Source organism: Hylaeus volcanicus, chromosome 3 (genome assembly GCF_026283585.1).
Source record: "Hylaeus volcanicus isolate JK05 chromosome 3, UHH_iyHylVolc1.0_haploid, whole genome shotgun sequence".
Lineage (NCBI taxonomy): Eukaryota > Metazoa > Arthropoda > Insecta > Hymenoptera > Colletidae > Hylaeus > Hylaeus volcanicus.
This window is the reverse complement of record NC_071978.1, coordinates 22,594,637-22,614,211: the sequence shown is the minus strand read 5'-3', so window position 1 is coordinate 22,614,211 and position 19,575 is coordinate 22,594,637. Positions and strand designations below refer to the sequence as shown.

Here is a 19,575-nt window from a genome sequence, read left to right as displayed (position 1 = left end):
TGTTTCAAATCACCTCCCGAACCACCTCTTTCAAGGTGTTACAACATTTTTGAGACACCCTGTATGTTTCTTCATAATCATGAACGAACGAAAGTGATCAATGATCATCAATGTGAACTCGCCTTATCGTTACATATTTCAAGTATGGCGTACGACCTATCTATATGTTGAATTGTCATAGATACTTTCAATGACGTAGGTCTGCCATATTTTTTTTCTATATGGGGCCTGCCAGGGGGTCAGCCAAATTGTTGGGGGTTTGGAGGTGGCCATGCAAGATGTTTTGTGATAATCGAATGGTGCGCATAATAAACAATTAAAGTAATATAATAACGAGGCGCGTCGTTTCGGCAGATATGCTCGAATCGTTCGTGCAAACGGTCCGGATCGGCAAGGGAAAAGCCTTTCACTCAAAACATCCTTCTCACATGCGATAGGAATTTTACGTCACAAATTTTGATTCGGGACGAAGTGTGCAGTGCCGCGTTCGAGGTTATAACCAGAAATTGGGACAATGGGCTTTTGAGATTCGCCTACGTTTCATCGTTTAATTATCGCATCAAACAATTCCTGTATAGTTTTGCTATGCGATAACCGATTCGTTCTACGATACGAGTTGTCTTGGTGATTTTGTTGAATACGTTGATCGCGAATGCGGTGCCCTACCCCGTTGCACTATTTTTGTCTGTACGTTTTATTTACACGTATTTCTCTTGTTGCGTGTTTTCTTCGCCAAATATTTTGGCTATCTTTGTAGCAGTTACGTAATTTCCGACGTGAGTAATTCCGGCACCATGGCCGATGATGAATTAAATGAAACTCGATTGTTTTACACGTAGTGGCGTGTGCGGACATATATACTACGTAAAGTTAAAGGGAATTGATTTTTGACATTCTTTGCATAAGGATAAAGAAAACGTCGTGAGATTGTTGATAATTCGCTGGTAATATGAACGGAAAACTACTGCCACACTGTTGTAAACAAAATTAATGTTTAAACAGTGAAAGTGATCCTATTTAGATATGTCTATTGGAAATTATCTTCTTAAGGTAAATGATTACTGTGCACTAACACTTGTACATCATTTTTATGTTGCATGTTTTTAAATGTCTTGGAGTACTTGCAAATGTAAAAGTATATTTTGCAAAATATTTTTCCTCGGAAAGTTAATTTTTTTTTCTATAACTAAAATTAATTCTATGTAACTACAAAACAAATTGTAAATAATTAAATGTACCTTCATTCCAACTATATTTTATATCTTTAATAGTATGACAGTTATTAAAATGATAAAATTTAAATACACAATTATGTGTTACTTATTTATAAAGCAGTTTAATTAAATAAAAACACAGAAAGGCCGCATTGTGACTTTGTTATGTATTAAATAGTTGCATGACATTGTTCACAAATATTTCATTTATTATATTGTATGCGTAAAATATAATAATGATACTAAAATATTTTAGGAATGTCATCACATCATAATGTGGTGGTTCATGATACTATTGAATAATATTGTTAAGAATGACAGAAGTAGTATCCAAAGATTTTGGTAAGGGACATCCTTATCGAAAAAGAGACATGTCAGATTCGTCGCAACATCAGTATAATCAACCTCCTCCTGATATTATGCCAAAGGGGCTGGCAATCAATGGTATGTTACATTATATATACGATAATAAAAATGTTGAATAATTGCATATATTATGATATAATATCATTGGAACAACCGTGCAAAGAAATAAATAAAAGGTACTTTTAATAGGCATAGGAGGAAGGTTACGCCAATTAGAAGCCCTTTTTATGGGTGGTCCTGTACAAGGGGAAGGAAGAACAGGACGCACATTTTCTATTGAGACACTTATCGATGTATTACTTGTCTTATATGATGAATGTTGTAATTCTTCCTTACGACGTGAAAAGACTGTCTCAGATTTTATTGAATTTGGTATATATCTTTTTATTTTAAGGGGAAATTATAGTTATTTATTTTAGTTACAATTAATATGTATTTTTATAGTAAAACCAGTGGCTACTTGCATAAAGAGTTTGCAGTTGGCACGTGAGGACTTTGAAATACTAAAAGTTATTGGTAGAGGTGCATTTGGAGAAGTATGTGTTGTAAGAATGCGTGGTTCGGACAAAGTATTTGCAATGAAAATTTTGAACAAGTGGGAAATGCTAAAGCGCGCAGAAACTGCGTACTTCAGAGAGGAGCGAGATGTACTGGTGTACGGTGATCGTAGATGGATTACAAATCTCCATTATGCCTTTCAAGATGACAATAATTTGGTAATGTTTATAAATAATGTTCAGGAAAATTATTTAGACGTATATGAATGAAAATATTTCATTATTTTTAAATAATCATGTGCAGTATTTGGTCATGGATTATTACTGTGGCGGAGATCTGTTGACGCTGTTAAGCAAATTTGAGGATCGCCTTCCAGAAGATATGGCTCGCTTTTATATAGCTGAAATGGTTCTGGCTATTGGGTCCATACATGACTTGCGTTATGTGCACCGTGATATTAAACCCGATAATGTTCTGTTAGACGCAAATGGTCACATTAGATTAGCCGATTTTGGATCCTGTTTACGATTGTTTGAAGATGGTACGGTACAAAGTAATATTGCTGTTGGTACACCAGATTATATTTCACCAGAGATATTAAGGGTAAAATCGTGTTTCTGTACTACATTAAATTTTACTTCCATAAATTATTAATTATCTGTTTGTAATGGGTATTGAATTATACATTGTAGGCAATGGAAGATGGACAAGGACAATATGGACCTGAATGTGATTGGTGGTCTTTAGGAGTGTGCATGTATGAAATGCTGTATGGGGAAACACCTTTTTACGCGGAATCTCTAGTCGAAACCTATGGAAAAATTATGATTCATAAGAATTGCTTTGACTTCCCAACGGATGATATATATGATGTTTCTGAAGAAGCTAAAGATTTAATGAGAAAATTAATATGTAGCGCGGAATTTAGATTAGGTCAAAATGGAATTGACGATTTTAAGAAACACCCATGGTTTGATGGAGTAAACTGGGATACTCTTAGAGACAGTACTGCACCTTACATTCCTGAAGTTTCCTCACCAACGGACACATCAAATTTCGATGTCGATGATACAGAAGTTCGCAGTTCCGATGCTGTTCCACCAGCAGCGAATTCTGCATTTTCTGCACTTCATTTACCATTTGTTGGCTTCAGTTTTACCCAAGGAAGTTGCATATCGGATTTGGGTTGTTTGCCTGCTGTAACTCAAAAGGATAAGCGCGTGCAGTTGCTCGAAGAAGAAAACGCTCAGTTAACGCAAACCCTTGAGGAGTTAAAGAAGCAAATTAATACAAGTCATTCTCCAACTGGAATATCACCAGATTCTAATAATGCAACAAGAAAACTTCAGGATGAAATAAATACACTTACCAAACGCAACTGTGAGCTAGAGTCACAATTAAAGTCTATGGAGGTTCCACGCGAATTACGTAATCTTGACAACGGCGATATGACAAAACTACGAGAATTAGAAAAGTTAGTGCGCTCCCTTCGATCAGAAAAGGAGGAAGCTGTCAAAGATAAGTTGGACGCGCAAGAGAAGCTTAAGCTTCAGGATAAAGAATTAAAGGACGCGTTGACGCAACGTAAACTGGCGATGGCTGAATACACAGAAGTCACGGACAAACTATCAGAATTGAGACAACAAAAGCAAAAGTTGTCTAGACAAGTTCGAGACAAAGAAGAAGAATTAGAAGTTGTAATGCAAAAGGTTGATAGCTTGCGACACGACATTCGGAAAGCTGAGAAGTTACGGAGAGAACTAGAAAATCGAGTGGAAGAGGCAATGGCAGAAACAAGTAAGGAAAGGAAGTTACGAGAGCGTAGCGAAGAGTATTGTAAACAAATGCAAGAGGAGACTGAAAAAATTAGGCAAAGATCCATGGGGAATGACGTAAGTGCGAATCATGCGTTAGCGACGCAAGAAATCAATAGGTTAAAAGCTGAAGTAGAGAAACTTGAGGTTCAATACAATGAAAACATGAATCAACAACAGAGTAGGTTCAATCTCGAGATCCGCAGTCTTCAAGAACAATTACACGAGACCGAAACAAGACGAGATTTATTGGAAAGGGAAGTTCAATTAACAAAAGAAAAGTTGGATGCTGCAAGGTTGGAGAATATTACCGATAGCGAAGAAACCATAAATGAATTGAACAGACGTCACGAAAGAGAAAAAATTATGCTAGTCGAAGAGAACAAAAAACTAATGTTAGAACTTAACACTCTTACTGACAGTGTTAACAGAATACAAGGCGAAAGGCGACAGTTAGAAGAAGAATATGAAGAATTAAGGAATAAGAAAGAAGCGATCGCACAATGGGAAGCTCAGATTACTGAAATCATTCAATGGGTATCCGACGAAAAAGACGCAAGAGGATATTTACAGGTCAGTTTTTGTAAATTATACTTTCTTTTATTGAATTATGTTTATCGATCTTTCCTAATTGATCAATTTTAGGCCTTGGCGACAAAAATGACAGAAGAATTAGAATTTTTGAAACACTCTGGTGGCGTGGGTGGTGTTGGAAGTGGTTCTACAATGGCAGATAAAAACTGGCGAAATCGTAGATCGCAAAAGCTTGACAAAATGGAACTTCTTAACCTTCAAAGTTCTTTACAAAGTGAAATACAAGCCAAACAAGCAATATCCGAAGAGCTTACGAAGACTCGTTCGGATTTGATTGCTTCACAGAAGTAATTATCTTAATTTATTATCATAATGTTCTAGAATATTGTATATCAAAATCATTATGTGTTTACAGGGAACTAAGAGACTTTCGACAACGGTTCGATACACTCACGCATGAGATAAAACGCAAAGAAATGCAAATAAAAGAGTTACAAGCAAGACTTGACACAGGCGACGGCTGTAAGTACATTTTAATTGACAATGCTAAAATTTATATCGTCAATCATATTACATTTCTTTTATCGATATTTCTCACGCTTATATATTTTTTAAAGTGAGTTCTTTAGACAAAGGTCCGTGAAGGTTTAAATAGGTGATAAGACTTTGAAAATTTATGGATGACACATATATGGTTATTTGTTGCTGTGTATGATGATCTTTTTTTTAATTATGTGTCCTTATAGACACGATTAGAATTTAACAATTCCCTTAATCTTTCTATTAAAAGTAGTGCTTCTGAGAGGTATAGTTACTTATTATTTATTTAAATTCTGCATTAGGACAACTAATGTATTTACATTTAATTGGTATGATTTAGTGTGTGGAGACTTTTTTTTTGTAAATACGATTAGGTAGATTTGGTGAATGTTACTATTACTAAAGTATACTACAGTATTTACATTTAAATATATTACAGTTACAAACATAAACTTAAGTGCAACATGTAGTACATAGACTTCACAACCAAGAATATATCATTTATATCGTACAAAGAGAATTTATATACTTTTGAAACATATCACATGTAGTAGGTGTAAATTGTATTTATACATATGCTGGCATAATTCAATTATTAATTGGGTGAAACACAGGGCACTTGAAATTTACCATGTGACATTTCGAGATTGTTTAATTGGCCTTATAACCACGAGGAAGTGCAAAATATTTTGCTTACAGTGTACGTACTATTCTTAAAACATCTCCACAAGTACAATATCTTTGTCCTGTATTGAAACGATTACGTACAATGTAAGGTATTTATATCTGTTAAAAATATGTAAATTACCAATAGATGAGATCGTTGCTACTGGGATATCTGTCCAGCATAGTAATTCGGTTCTCCGGTACGGTATGCAATTCTGATTTCTAGACTACAAAGTGCCTCTGTTTATTGGCGTAACGAGCTGTGTCTGGGGCCTCTTGTTGCTCATCTTCAAACTGTATTTGTGACAGCTGTCCTATCCAGCAAAACGTCAAGCAAATCTCCAAACATCGTTAGCACCAAACCCCAACGCATCATCGTACATCAGCCGTCGTCACCCCTACCAGTAATGCGTGCTCCCCGCGTCACGACATGTCGCTTATTAACTAGATTCGTTCCCGTCAACACATTCATCAGTCAGAATGCCGTCGCCATCGTATCGCCACCTGGTAAATGAAGTGGCACCAAAAACGCGATTTTGATTGACTGGTCGGCTGAGTTGCTAATTGCAAAGCACAGTGCTATGTTTCTTAACTTACTGACACACGAGTCCACGATGCAATGCCAACATGAATGTGAACGTTGCGTAGATTTCAAAACAAACATCAAATTTGCTAGAACACTGTTTCTGAACTTGCAGACTTCTGGGGACTCAACAGAGTTTAAAAAACTAGCTTAAAATCATCCATTGGAAAGTTCTCTGTTGTTAGCAGTGGAAACTGCTTCTTCATGATTCGTTACTTCTCATTTTGCTTCTATTAAAAGTAATACCAAACTAGCAAATTTTATTAAATTTCTCGAGTGCAATGAGACAGTGTTATCTGTAAGACTATAGTAAAGAATTGTTAATACCGTCAATAAAAAGAAATACTTAATTATTAAATGGTATTAAAAAGTTTCAAGGTGTACTCTAGGGGTCCGCGGATATGTGGAGTTTGAGAAACACTGTACTACTCTATTTGATTTAAAACATAGCTCTGTGTTGATTTTTATGTCTATTACCAAAGAAACCAACTATGTGTTTCCTTGTATGTTGAAAATAATCGTTCCCCAATTATGGATAGCGTTAGTAGATCTTCATCGTTTTTTAGGTGATGGTTGTCCTTTGTTAATCTTAGTAGCTGATAATCGTTCAGTTTTGTAATTAAATGATTAACAGGTATGTTGTGCCTGAATGTTTTGGGCTTTAGATTGTTTGATCTGATTGACTTTGGTACATTTTATGATATGCTTGCTATTTCTGCTGGTAAACAATTGAGTATCAATCCTTATATACACAATAACGATCACTACTTTAACAGACTTTGTGTGGTGCAAATTGCAGTGGAGTGATTACATTAAAATGTTTGGAAAAAGGTATTGCAATGTTCGCAATGATTAAAACATACTTGTATAAAAATGATGAACATAATTTCTTACTTTTTACAAGTTCATTCTAGGTATATCTTAACGAATAGTATATATAAATTTTCTATCTGTTTTTTCATTATTTTAGCAATGAAAAAATAATTACAATCTTGTACGATTTTAAACGAATATCACGAATTACATTATTATCTTCTTAATGCTTCCTTTCTCTATTTCAGTTTTAGAACGTCCTACATCTCAAATGTCATATTTGGAACATTTTTTGAAAGAAACAGCAAGCAGTACGCGTCATGGAAGTGCAGATAGCGTAGAAGCTGATATTGAGGATAATCGTGCACCAAGTATTTCCAGCAGTAAAAGTAATTTGTCCGAACTTAGCATTGTAAGTATTTTTTTTTTTTTTAACTGACGTTATATTAGATATTAATATTTAATTACACTTAATATTTATTGAATTATAGGATCCAACATCACCGTTATCTCATGAACTACTGAATAAATCGTCGGTGCCTCATGGGCAACCCAATCTTCAACCAAAACCAAAATCGCATCAATTTTTAGTACGAACATTCTCTGCACCTACAAAATGTAACCATTGCACTTCGTTGATGGTGGGTTTAACAAGGCAAGGAGTAGTATGCGAAGTTTGCGGCTTTGCATGCCACATGCCCTGTTGCGATAAAGTTCCACCAATGTGTCCTGTGCCCCATGATCAAAGTAAGTTACACGCTATATCATTTAATTCGAAGTTTCAACTATTGAATGCAGCAATAATAAACTATTTTTCGTAGCGAAACGGCCACTGGGTATTGATCCCACACGGGGTATAGGTACAGCTTACGAAGGGTATGTCAAAGTGCCAAAAATGGGTGGAGTTAAAAAGGGTTGGGTTCGTCAATTCGTGGTCGTTTGCGACTTCAAATTATTTCTTTACGACATTTCACCAGATCGTAATGCATTGCCATCTGTGTATGTGTCACAAGTCTTAGACATGCGGGATGAAGAATTTAGCGTTAGTTCCGTTCGAGATTCGGATGTCATACACGCTACGAAGAAAGACATTCCGTGCATATTTAGGGTAATTTTCGTACTTTGGTTATTACACAGTATCTTTACTCGCTTCTGTATGATTTATTCTTATAAATTTCTTTAGATAACAACATCTTTACTAGAACCGCCTGGTTTAAGGAATCACACGTTAATGCTTGCAGACACTGAAAGTGAGAAAACAAAGTGGGTAGTTGCTTTGAGTGAACTGCATAGAATACTAAAGAAAAACAATCTTCCTAATACAACGGTAAGTCGAATTCGTGAATTAATAATATAAAAACGTAATGCAACTTTATTATATCGTCTATTGTTTCCACGCAGATTTTTAGAGCAAAAGAATTATTAGATAATACATTGGCGCTCATTAAAAATGTGATGTCAGGAGCAATTATTGATCCAGATCGTCTAGTCATTGGCACAGAAGAAGGTCTCTTCTGTTTAGATTTAGATCGTAGTGGTATGTTATATACTTCCATTGTATAAATTTAAAAAGAAGAACTATATATTAGTGTGTCTAATTTATGTCATATTTTTAGAAATTGCAAGAGTTGGAGAAGGCAAGAAAATATACTTATTGGAATATGTAACAGAAGAACAATTAATTGTAGTTTTAAGTGGAAAACAACGTCATGTACGGCTGGTTCCAGTACGTGCATTAGATGGAGATGAAGTTGAATGGATTAAAGTTGCAGAAACTAAAGGATGTATCACTCTAACAACGGGTGTAGTACGTCGTAGTCCGTTAACATATTGTTTGTGTGTCGCCATAAAGAAGCAGGTAAGACATGTTTTAATGTAATATTGCGGTATTAATGTAACAGATCTCATGTTCTCAATGTTACTTTCTCTAATTTAGAATGCATCACAAGTAATTATCTATGAAATAACACGTATGAAAACACGTCATAAACGTATACGTGAATTAATGTTACCATGCCACGCACAAACTTTACAAGTTCTCTCTGAAGGTCGCTTCTGTGTCGGATATCCTTCCGGCTTTTCCATCTACAGCATTTTAGGAGACCATCACCCTATTTGTGAGCATAAATATAATTAAAAAAAAATCATATGCATATTTAATACGCGGATAATATATTAATTCTTTCTTTCAATCCAGCATTGGTCCATTCTGAGAATACACTCTTAGGTTTTCTCACGTACAGTGCTGTGGATGCTTTACGTTGCATTGAATTACCACGTGGTGAATTCTTATTAGTCTTCCATACATTGGCAGTATATGTCGACAGCCAAGGCAGAAAGAGCCGAGATCGTGAAATTATGTATCCTGCTGTTCCTACAGCAGTTAGTAAGTATACTTTTAATGTTAAGATTCAAATTTGATTATCACTATGTACTACATTCGTTTATATTACAGGCTACTGTGAAGGTTACTTACTAGTTTATAGTGAGACTCACATCGACGTGTTTGATTGTACAACTGGAGACTGGTTGCAAACACTCAACGTAAAACGAGCACGACCACTGAACACTTCCGGTTCTTTAACGTCGTGTGCCATTAACGATATGCCGCATGTTATTTTTCTGAGCAATTTACACCAACGTGAGTATATTTTGTAAATATAAATTAGTTTATATCTTACTGAACATGATATTATCAAACGGGGTATGAATTCTGTGCGGTACAATAGGAGAATTACTCAATTTAACACCACTAGACGCAAGCGGTAGACAAATGACAAGACCGCGACGAAGATTTTCATTAAGAGAAGGAAACAGGGCTGTTCGCCCTACAGACAGACGCTCTAAAATGATATCTGCTCCGACGAATTTTAATCATATCAGTCACATGGGTCCAGGTAATGGAATACAGGTAGGATCTTACTTCAATTTCATTAACTCCGACTATACTCCTACTAATGCACAAACTTCTCCATACATGATTTATATTTCATTACAGATACAGCGATTACTAGATTTGCCTACAACACTCGAAACAGCCGATCAGCAACACAGTGGTCATCACAGTACTTCTCATCTTCACAGTGGTCAACAAAGAACAGGAGTTTGTTATATTTTTTCTTGTATATTGTATATAATATTATTCCTGACGTCGTATTCATTTAATTTTTTATTTAGTTATACGGTCCTGCATATCAAACGCCAAGCAAACCAGCGCCGTTACCTCCCAGGCACCCTCCTTCTGATACGCGACGACTAAGTTCTCATATATCTAGAAATTCTGGATACTCTCCGCATAATGGTATATTTATAATTCTGAATTTTTTTTTTAACAAACTTATTTCTTCTTCTTTCTTAATATATAAAACGTGATTTCTCTTAGGCTCAACATCATCACGTAGAGGACCGGCACCTCCACGGCCAACTGCTACTCCACCTTCGTTACCACGTACTCCTGTGGACCAAGTTGATTCAGAATCCGTACATCTACGATCACATACTCCACTATCTCTTGGTAGTATCGCATCTTTACACGACAAGGTATTTATTTTCTTGTTTGTATTAAATTAAAATTAATTAATCGAATACGAAGATTTATGGTTTCGTTGACATAGGAACACACCTCTGGTGGTAGTCCTAGACATTCAATAGCTTCAAACAACAGTTCAAATCCATCGACGCCTCCAAGTCCCGCTCACGATCACGGTTCGTCTTCGTATGATTCGTAAAAAATTGAACACTTTTAACGATACGGATATAAGTTACTGTAATCGTGTGATAGGATTACAGTATTTATGGTAATATCTTTACGCAAAACGACATTCGTGTTTGTTTTTTTTCAGCTGGAAAGTTATCGCATTTCTTTCTTCTTCCTCCAATTTTTGTGCAATAAATTTCTCAATATTGTGCATTTCGCTAAAGCATATTAAAAATGTACAACTAAAAGCATAATATTTTTTATGTACAGCTGGATCGAGAAGTTGCACATTTTAAGATCTGATGAATACGTTATTTTAAGTTGAATTTTGACTATGCATTGCAATAACTTTCTGGTAATCGAGAATTTATGCATAATAAGTTATATACTTAACAAGGCAATTTATAATTAATATAATGATAAATTATTGTAAATAATTTGTGTTTGAAGATCAACGAGCCAGCTTTACGATGCCATATATTACCGAAGTAGGTATCGTTTCTTTCGTTTCTTCTTGAATTTTAATGCAGATTTTGTATGCATAATTTTAATTTTTAATCATTGCGACTAACTTTCTTAAATTTAACGAAATCGAAATCTCAGTCAAATTATCTAGCAATAAAAGAATTAATCTACTTAATCTATCGTACCTACTTTTGAATCTAGGTATAAAAGAATAGTTTCGAGTAAATTATATACTTAATCATTCTTAGCAGCATAACGAATTTCGAAAGATGTGAATCGATCTGATGCCTTATGACTAAATATTTTCTATTGCGTCATAATGCAGTAAGGTGCATCATATTATTCAGCGTGTGAATAATAGAATAATCGTGCAATGTATCGGAAGCTCCTGCTGATAATAGATAGTCATTAAGCAAGGTGGCTATACATTTTTACACAAACAAACGAGTATTATAACAACAGTAAAGAAGCGATGTTGAACATTGATTTATCCTTACTGCAACGAAAAAATTTTGTTTCTCTTATAAATGTACGGTTTTCGCTATCATTAATCAGCAAGTAATATTATAAAAATTTATTTAACAGAAAAAATAATACGTTGATCAAGTATGGGATACAAGTGTAGCGCATAACGACTGACAACAGTATCGAAAACTAAACAAAGATTATAATTATACCGCTTAGTTCGAACCAGATAATCTTTTTGCAAGTGTTTTAAGACGGTACCATAAATGCCATACGATACTACAGCACCTTTATTACTTTTATATTAAAACATTTAAAAATTAACTAATCCAAAAAAATTACATGTTACTTTTAAATTGTAGTGACTACCTAACGGTTAATCAGTTGCATTCAATTCGTTTTATAGATGTAAGACTAGAGCGAACAAGAATGAAATTCCAACAAATACACAGACATCATACAAATTTTATATGTTTTAATGTATAAAATATATACAGTTTTCATGTACATTTATAAAAATTTGCTAACTATACTAGAAGAAAAGAGTTGGTAAAACAAAAATATCTGTCTCAGGATTCTATGCCAGTAGTTGAAAATATGGAATAACATTTAATGGTCAAGAATCCCGAGTTGCTTGATTATACAAAACGTTACGGGGATTGAATGTAGTTCTTTGGCTTAAAGTGTTTGGGCATGTCGTACAGTTGTATGAAGAGCCAATGATTAATACAGTATCACTTCAACTGTTAAATACACAAAAATGAAATATGTGTAAAAAATAATAATTCTGAATTTAAACCTTGCATTTGAAATTTTCATATATTTATAACGAATTTTAACGGAAAAAGTTTAGAAGCTATCGAAAATTTTATGGAATATTGAAAATGTTACTGGTAAAAATATTGACACATTACATTCCGTGTAATTCAATTTTTTATTTTCGTAAAACCACGTCGAATACGTATAAAAAAACCGAAGTTCCAACTCTTTGAAAATAAAGTCATCGTTGATAGACAACAATGTTAACATAATGCAACTACAATATGAATAATAATACCAAAAAAGAAAAACCATGAAACGTCGTCTTCATCAGATTTGTATAATGGTAAGACACGAGAATATATATTATAAATAAAGTATATATATATATATATATATATATTATATATATCGACGCAATAGGTTTGACATTCTTATATTACAGTATAGACGAAACCGTTAATAGAAGAAACGTGTTAATGTTATCGAACAAAGAAATAATAGTACAGGTATTGCTGTCCGTATCGGAATAAAATAAAAGTTTAAAAAATGAGTTCTAGAACTATTCTAGACGTGTAATCGAGGTATGTTTATAAATTATAGTAACGTACGTGTTATTGTACTTACCAACGGAAATCAATCATTTTCGCCTATCTTTCGCCATTGTTACTTAAGGGTTCTAAAATCAAAGACGCATCTGTTTGTCTTATGTTGCCTTGTCTTCGAACCAAGTCTTGTCTATAGATAATAACATACGAAGAAATAGTCACTTTGTATAGCATTGATTTTATATTTTTGTAAATAATTAAATTTCTAAATAAGCTCGCAATTTCAACTTGATTTTAGATCCTTTAATTCTTCTTGTACTTTTTTTTTCTTTTGTTTGGCGTGCACATACATATACACGAAACCGAAAATTTTAAGTACATCTTTTGTAATATGTAAAAAAAAAAGAACAACTGCGCAATAATTATGCTTTCTTTTTATGCGTAATCAAAATATACGACCGGCATTCTGCACGATAATAGAACGATAAAACGTATCCATACATAGATTGTATGATTCGATAGTTTACTTTTTTACGAACTGTTAGAATACTTTTCTGTAACCGTTAATAATGATTTATAATATCCCATTGGTTTAGTACCAGTGCATGTAATGACCTGACTATTAATCATCTTTTTTTTCTAGCAACTTAGTTTAGTGTATTCTATATTATGAACTTATTTATAACTAATATGTGCATTATTTACGATATTTATTAAAAACAATTGCAAGCAACTATTCGCATTTTAAATGGAGAATTGTATTTCGTTGTAAATTATTAAGAACGCGCTGTTACAGTGAGAAGAAAGACCAAACTTTTATGTTTATAAGATATAACCTCATAAAGAATGAGTTTTGTAGATTTGCTAATATTTATATTTTTTATGTCTTACATAATTTTGTTTCATGCAAAAATCTTCAACAATCGTGGGAGAATATATACATTCTTTTCTAAAATTCATTGTTCACTGACATATAAGGAAACAATACAATTTTCTTGTGTATAGGAAATATATTAATAAACTAAAAAGCTTGTACGTATCATAAATTATTTGTGAATACAATTTGTTTACTGGTTAAAAGTATTACGCGCTAATGACGGAACATTGAATGAATTATAGTATGATAAAGAATATAACCATAAAAAATGTATTGACTGACTGATGCAGTTTGTAATTCATGTAGGATATCCTTTATCTTTAGTTGTTACTGCAATGAATAAGGCAAATGGTAGTTATTAGAATTTTTATTATTTAAAAAGAAACCATTAACAGTAAGAAGAAATTCCCTATCAAAACAACAAACTGAAACGTCATTATAAAAAAGATCATTTAGAAAGTTACACAAGCTTTGTACTTATACTGTATATTGTGCTTTGTATTACTTTATTATTTTAGTATGCTATTTCTATATCGCGAAGTAATCCATTCTATGACGTTATATTCGTAATTAGCATAACCGTCAGTAAGGAATATACAACTTAATATGCTTTCATCTATAAGATATTGGTATTGACTAATCGTTTTCCATACCGTTTTCGCAAATATAATACATATTACTTACACTGGTAAGAAATTTTGTTTAAATATACCGCACAGAAGCATATAAGTTTAGATTTATAAACTTTATTATGTTGTATACATTAACATACTAAATAATTTCAGTATTCCAAACTAACTCTAAATTTTATCTTAAAAGGGATTTTCGTATAATGTAATTATTTAAATAAAATGTACTTAATATTTTCCATGCTGAGATTTTTTTTACAGAAGACGATGGAAAAATTATCCTAAAGTTTTTTTTTTTTTTACAAATTATCCACTCGAAGGTATTCACGCATTAACATTGAATATAATATATTATTTAATGATTAATAATATCTATTCGAATTATCTGCAACGTGTGAATTCCTAATATTGTTCGTAAAGATTGAATTAATAAAAAATTGAGATGGTACTAATTATTATTGAATTTTTATGATAAAATATTTACTAGAATTTATTTCCCTTTCAAATATTTATATCATAGTCAAATTGCTTTATGAATTTTTTTAACGCATAACATTATAAATTTGACGTCAACAACAGTTTTTATTAGCAACATTAGTAATTTTTTTTTGTATACCATACATATTTGAAAAGAACTCATTTGAATACATATCCGGCAAAAGCCTTTGAAATTATAATGCTTCTGTATTTAATCCTATGTTGTGCAAAATGCAAGAGCACTTTTTCAGAATTTGACCTCCGTATCATGTACTATCAATCAGAATATCTTACTTATAAAATTATGAACGTGATTCTTTTTTTTTTTATAAAAGTACTCGCGGAAAACACATTTTCATTAAATTATATATGAAAAACAAGTTATATGTAACTTGTTCGATTACGTATGAATGTTAATATTTATTAAATTCATTGTTCATTTAAAGGTTTTAACAATATTAATGGCAGCTGTACAGAGGTGTCATTTATATATATATATATACATATATATATAAATAAATAATATACACAATAATAATAAACGAGTAAAACAAATGAACGAATGTTTAGAGAAACATCACAGAATATATCTAAAATATAGTATACAAGTTGAATATGTAAATATATCATTTTAATGATTTATGCGATGCGCTCTAAAATCTTTGCACAAATATTAATCCTCAATTTTAATACAAAATAAAAGCAACTGCATGCAGAAAATCTCAGCCACAGAAAATTTTTATTAGAAATTTATGCGATTAACCGATAAACGAATTACTTCCAGTCTCTTTGCGGCTTTGATTTATATGTAATTACCTATTTAATTATATATCTATTAAACTTCGACTGTATAATACAACAAAGAACACACGCGACATTGTATACCGCCGTCCAATGTTTAGAAGACGACATGTTTGCAAGAAACGCAATTCTTTCAGCACTATTAATCACCAGTGGAATTCATTAGTACAATGTTAAATTTGTACCTCATTTTGACGGTTTTGTTTCTTGGATTCCATGATCCTGGCGATGTATATATTCACTGTTCAAACTTCCTTTGTTTGTTGCATAAATTCTCTAAAAGGTGTAACTCCTACGGCATTTTAGACCTCTCCTTTCCACAGAATGAGCCAAATGTTACAAGGAAGTATCGGAAGGCGGTGTGCTTTCATGATAGCTGATCAAAGAATGTTGAAGCGCGTCAGGAGTTAACCATTCCTTTGGTAAACAACGTTGAAGGAATGGTACACAAGAACTAAAGTACGCAAGACGATTTACCCAACCTGGTATTCCTTGACCACATAAAATCTGCAATTTAAAATAAAATTAATTAGTATAACTTCCATAGACAACAATAACATCACGATTTTATATACGTACGAGTGTAAGTTGGCTACTGAAGTGATTACAATTTTTGTTCATTAAATGATAACGATCGCCCCTAAAATCTTTTCCTAATTCAGCAACAATTCTGTTCACGTCTTCTTCCGTGAAATCTGTATAACCAATATGTACTGATTGCCTATAAACAAAAAGAACATGTTAAATAGAATTTACATAAATTTATTTTTCTTCCAAAAAGTACTTTGTGTTTAAAAAAATGTATTCACCTATATCTAAATTGATCTCCTAGTTCATCAGCAACACGCGGTGTAATTTCAAATATACCAGAAATTGGTCTAGAATGGCCTCCATATGCATATTCTATTAAAAAAATTAATATGTTTAATTATGTTTTCAGCTTTTACTTTTTTTTTTTTATGCATATATATGTACCTGTTCCATATATCTCTACTCCTGAATGAAACACACCCAATCCTATAGGTGTAGTATATTCATTCATCCAATACTGAAATATAGAGTTTGTTAATTCGTAGTAGTACTAATGAAAATTGAAGAATTTAGATTCTTACCATATCATAGACGTTAAGAATTATTGGCTCACGAGCCATTTTTGGTATTAATTCTTCACTGTCCTGTGGGGAACCCAGGCAACTGGGGAAGGAGAGATTACAACTAAGACCTGATGAAAACATCATAGAGATACTTGTACTCGAAGAGATGAACAGCAACACTATCTATGTTCCAACGCACCTAATAAGCAAATACATACACTATATACTGTATCTAAAGTAAGCAATTAGCCATGAATTACTACAAAATGAAAATTATGGCTGTTGAATATTTTTAAATTATTTACAATGTTTAACGAACACGTTCTTACAAATTTATATACTTTTATCATAAAGACTACATAAAAGAAAAGACAAATCTAATAAACCAACAGTAAAGTGTACATCTTTGTGTCATTTACAAATTACATTTTACATTATTACTTATTAATAATCAATAATTGCATGCTTTCTCCATAAAATCATGTTAAAATATGCAAGATTGGATGCATTCCTTTAACAGCAACTTATACAAACAAAACCATAATAAACATTGTACTATACAATTTGTTAAAATTCATATAATAACAATACTAATATCAAAACATAAACACTGTGACTCAATTTTGTGACTTCAAATTGCTATGTTTATATTTGCAAATATTATATGCAGAATATCCGAATACATATAAAGTTAATTAATACTATAATTCGAATATGATACTATGAATAATCTATTTCACAAGAGGATAAAAAAAAAAGAAGATGAAATATGAATCATCAGGTCAAAGGTTCTATATCACAAAAGGAATCGAAATAAATTCTATTACCTAAAAACAAAGGTTCCAGCTTCAATACGACCTCATTTCTTTACGTTTCGTCGTAAAATAGCTTAGTACACGTCAAAACTTGAAATTTTCACAGCAGTGTTGTTGATATCAAACAATAGACTAAATCATCATCGTACGATTTCAAACAACTGCGTCTTCGATTACTTGGAAAGCTGATCTTCCTTTATTCAGTTATGATAATTTTCCCACCGATTATGAGAACTCTTTAAACATTTATCGACGGGGGACACTTAACATTTTAAACTTATGAAGATTACTCGGAAATCGCATACATTGTGTCAGTACGAAATCCTTCCTCACCACTTAAAAATCATGCTAAATAATCAACAAAAATCTTTCTTTGAAGATTCGTTGACACATCCCAGATGTTTATCGCTTATTTTTAGTTACAATTCAATTAATTGTACACGCATAAAGACCGCTACATTACATTGTTTTAAAGGAATTTACACAAATTGTTTATAGCCAGAGACGATTGCCATTTGTCTGGTGATACCGTGCAAATTTCTCTAGATAAATGTTAAATATAAAACTATACATTTTTTCAGTACTCCCTTTGTACGTAAAGATATAAAACTTTAATACAAAATTTAATTTCTTATTTTATCATTTTTCTTTTTTTCTCTTATCATGTTTTTGAAATTCGTTACTACTCCTTGTCTATCCTTTGATCATTTACGTTCCATATTTTAATAATAATAAAACATTATCAACGATGGGTACAAGATTGCGAATAATATATATACATTGATAGTATTAACATTAATATTAATTTAATACTTCCTAAATACTACCAAATACTACCAGTAAGAAAAGTAACTATTCCACGACAAATTTTGAGTGTTTTACGGTTGAGGTCGCTGGCCTTCATTTATGTACCTCGTTTCAGTTTACTAATTTGTTGTTAATGTGTGAGAATTTAATAATAAATTGTCTATATTCCACGGACATAGGAATATAGGGACCGGGCAATGGTAGGCAAGGGACGTGGTGCGGTATGAAGCCAAGGGGGGAGACCCGTCGGCCAATTTACAACTGGAAGATTAAATAGAACTATAATTGAAAACAGTGATGGGCAAAACCCTAGGCTTCGAATAAATCTGAAGTTTGCCGATGTGTTTGTCTCTTTTCCTTCTTTGGAAAATGTTCTAAAGAGGAAAGGAGATAGACATATCAGCAAACTTCAGATTTATTCGAAGCCTAGGGTTTTGCCCATCACTGATTGAAAACATGGTTATATGTTTGCAAATAAATTTTTAGAACTTTAACACTTCGAATATCTAATTTTTCGATATAGTATGCTACTTTCTGTAATCTACCAATGGTTACAATGTATCCATGACTTTCTCTTTAAAAACTGTTCGAATAACTAAGCTAATACTTTACATATGAATATGAATGTTAAAGGTGGTTTAGTAAAAAATTATTTGTTGTTTATGTATAAATTTATTTATTTCAGAAGTAAATATGGTCGCATTTTATAATAAATCATCAGGCTTCAAACATAGTATTATTACGATTTTCTAAAACAATGACATCATATTCACTCTCGAGGAAATTTTCCTTTTAATTTCCCCTCATTTCAGTGACATTTCCCTTTAATTTCACTTCATTTCGTGACACATTTCCCCATTAACTTCCCTTCATTTTCTGGCACATTTCCTTTTAATTTCCCTTTATGCCCTATGCCAGTTTCCTATTATTCCTATCTCCGTGCTTTATTTAGGTAAATGCAGAGCCCTACAGGCTTTTTGTATCAGCGGCGCCCTCGGTGGGAAAACGTCCAAGTTTGTAGTGGAAATAGTTCCCACTGTTGCTGGTAGATGGCGCCACTAAATACAGGATCGATCACTAAGACTGTATTAAATAAATATCCATAACAATAAC

At 32.6% G+C, this 19,575-nt stretch overlaps 2 protein-coding genes across 6 annotated transcripts; one reads left to right on the top strand and one right to left on the bottom strand.

Moving 5' to 3' along the window:
- The first annotated feature begins 225 nt into the window (after window positions 1-225).
- Window positions 226-14,707, top strand: LOC128873312 (serine/threonine-protein kinase Genghis Khan). Of its 3 annotated transcripts, XM_054116808.1 has the most exons (23): window positions 226-1,050; window positions 1,471-1,658; window positions 1,770-1,952; window positions 2,025-2,296; window positions 2,382-2,681; window positions 2,771-4,465; window positions 4,538-4,773; window positions 4,842-4,948; window positions 5,942-6,139; window positions 7,277-7,440; window positions 7,520-7,775; window positions 7,850-8,136; window positions 8,212-8,355; window positions 8,430-8,565; window positions 8,645-8,886; window positions 8,965-9,145; window positions 9,226-9,414; window positions 9,484-9,669; window positions 9,758-9,939; window positions 10,027-10,131; window positions 10,206-10,329; window positions 10,411-10,568; window positions 10,643-14,707. In XM_054116808.1, exons 2-23 carry the CDS (start codon window positions 1,529-1,531, stop codon window positions 10,754-10,756), a joined length of 5,589 nt encoding a protein of 1,862 aa, XP_053972783.1. In that variant the 5' UTR covers window positions 226-1,050; window positions 1,471-1,528; the 3' UTR covers window positions 10,757-14,707. The 3 variants fall into 3 exon arrangements, with proteins under 3 accessions (XP_053972783.1, XP_053972782.1, XP_053972781.1); XM_054116807.1 differs by lacking the exon at window positions 5,942-6,139 and having other exon boundaries at window positions 9,785-9,939; XM_054116806.1 differs by lacking the exon at window positions 5,942-6,139.
- LOC128873313 (deubiquitinase DESI2) lies at window positions 10,803-18,509 on the bottom strand. 3 transcript variants are annotated; one of them, XR_008456390.1, is made up of 7 exons: window positions 17,668-18,507; window positions 16,859-17,039; window positions 16,722-16,794; window positions 16,556-16,649; window positions 16,326-16,467; window positions 15,932-16,253; window positions 10,803-13,152 (listed from the first exon to the last, which is right to left on the bottom strand). XR_008456390.1 is itself a non-coding variant. In XM_054116811.1 (6 exons), the coding sequence occupies exons 2-6, from the start codon at window positions 16,895-16,897 to the stop codon at window positions 16,083-16,085; spliced, it is 519 nt and encodes a 172-aa protein (XP_053972786.1). In that variant the 5' UTR covers window positions 16,898-16,940; window positions 17,668-18,509; the 3' UTR covers window positions 14,191-16,082. The 3 variants fall into 3 exon arrangements, 2 of the variants coding, with proteins under 2 accessions (XP_053972786.1, XP_053972785.1); XM_054116811.1 differs by lacking the exon at window positions 10,803-13,152 and having other exon boundaries at window positions 14,191-16,253; window positions 16,859-16,940; window positions 17,668-18,509; XM_054116810.1 differs by lacking the exon at window positions 10,803-13,152 and having other exon boundaries at window positions 14,191-16,253.
- Between the last annotated feature and the right edge of the window lie 1,066 nt (window positions 18,510-19,575).

Bases quoted from the DNA above. Each gene is read 5' to 3' on its own strand.
- LOC128873312 (XM_054116808.1), top strand. From the start codon at position 1,529: ATGACAGAAGTAGTATCCAAAGATTTTGGTAAGGGACATCCTTATCGA. The intron at 4,949-5,941 runs GTAAGTACATTT...TATTTGTGACAG, and splicing joins ACTTGACACAGGCGACGGCT to CTGTCCTATCCAGCAAAACG. The intron at 8,137-8,211 runs GTAATTTTCGTA...AAATTTCTTTAG, and splicing joins ACATTCCGTGCATATTTAGG to ATAACAACATCTTTACTAGA.
- LOC128873313 (XM_054116810.1), bottom strand. From the start codon at position 16,984: ATGATGTTTTCATCAGGTCTTAGTTGTAATCTCTCCTTCCCCAGTTGC. The intron at 16,650-16,721 runs GTACATATATAT...TTTTTTTAATAG, and splicing joins AGTAGAGATATATGGAACAG to AATATGCATATGGAGGCCAT. The intron at 16,254-16,325 runs GTACGTATATAA...TTTAAATTGCAG, and splicing joins TCAGTAGCCAACTTACACTC to ATTTTATGTGGTCAAGGAAT.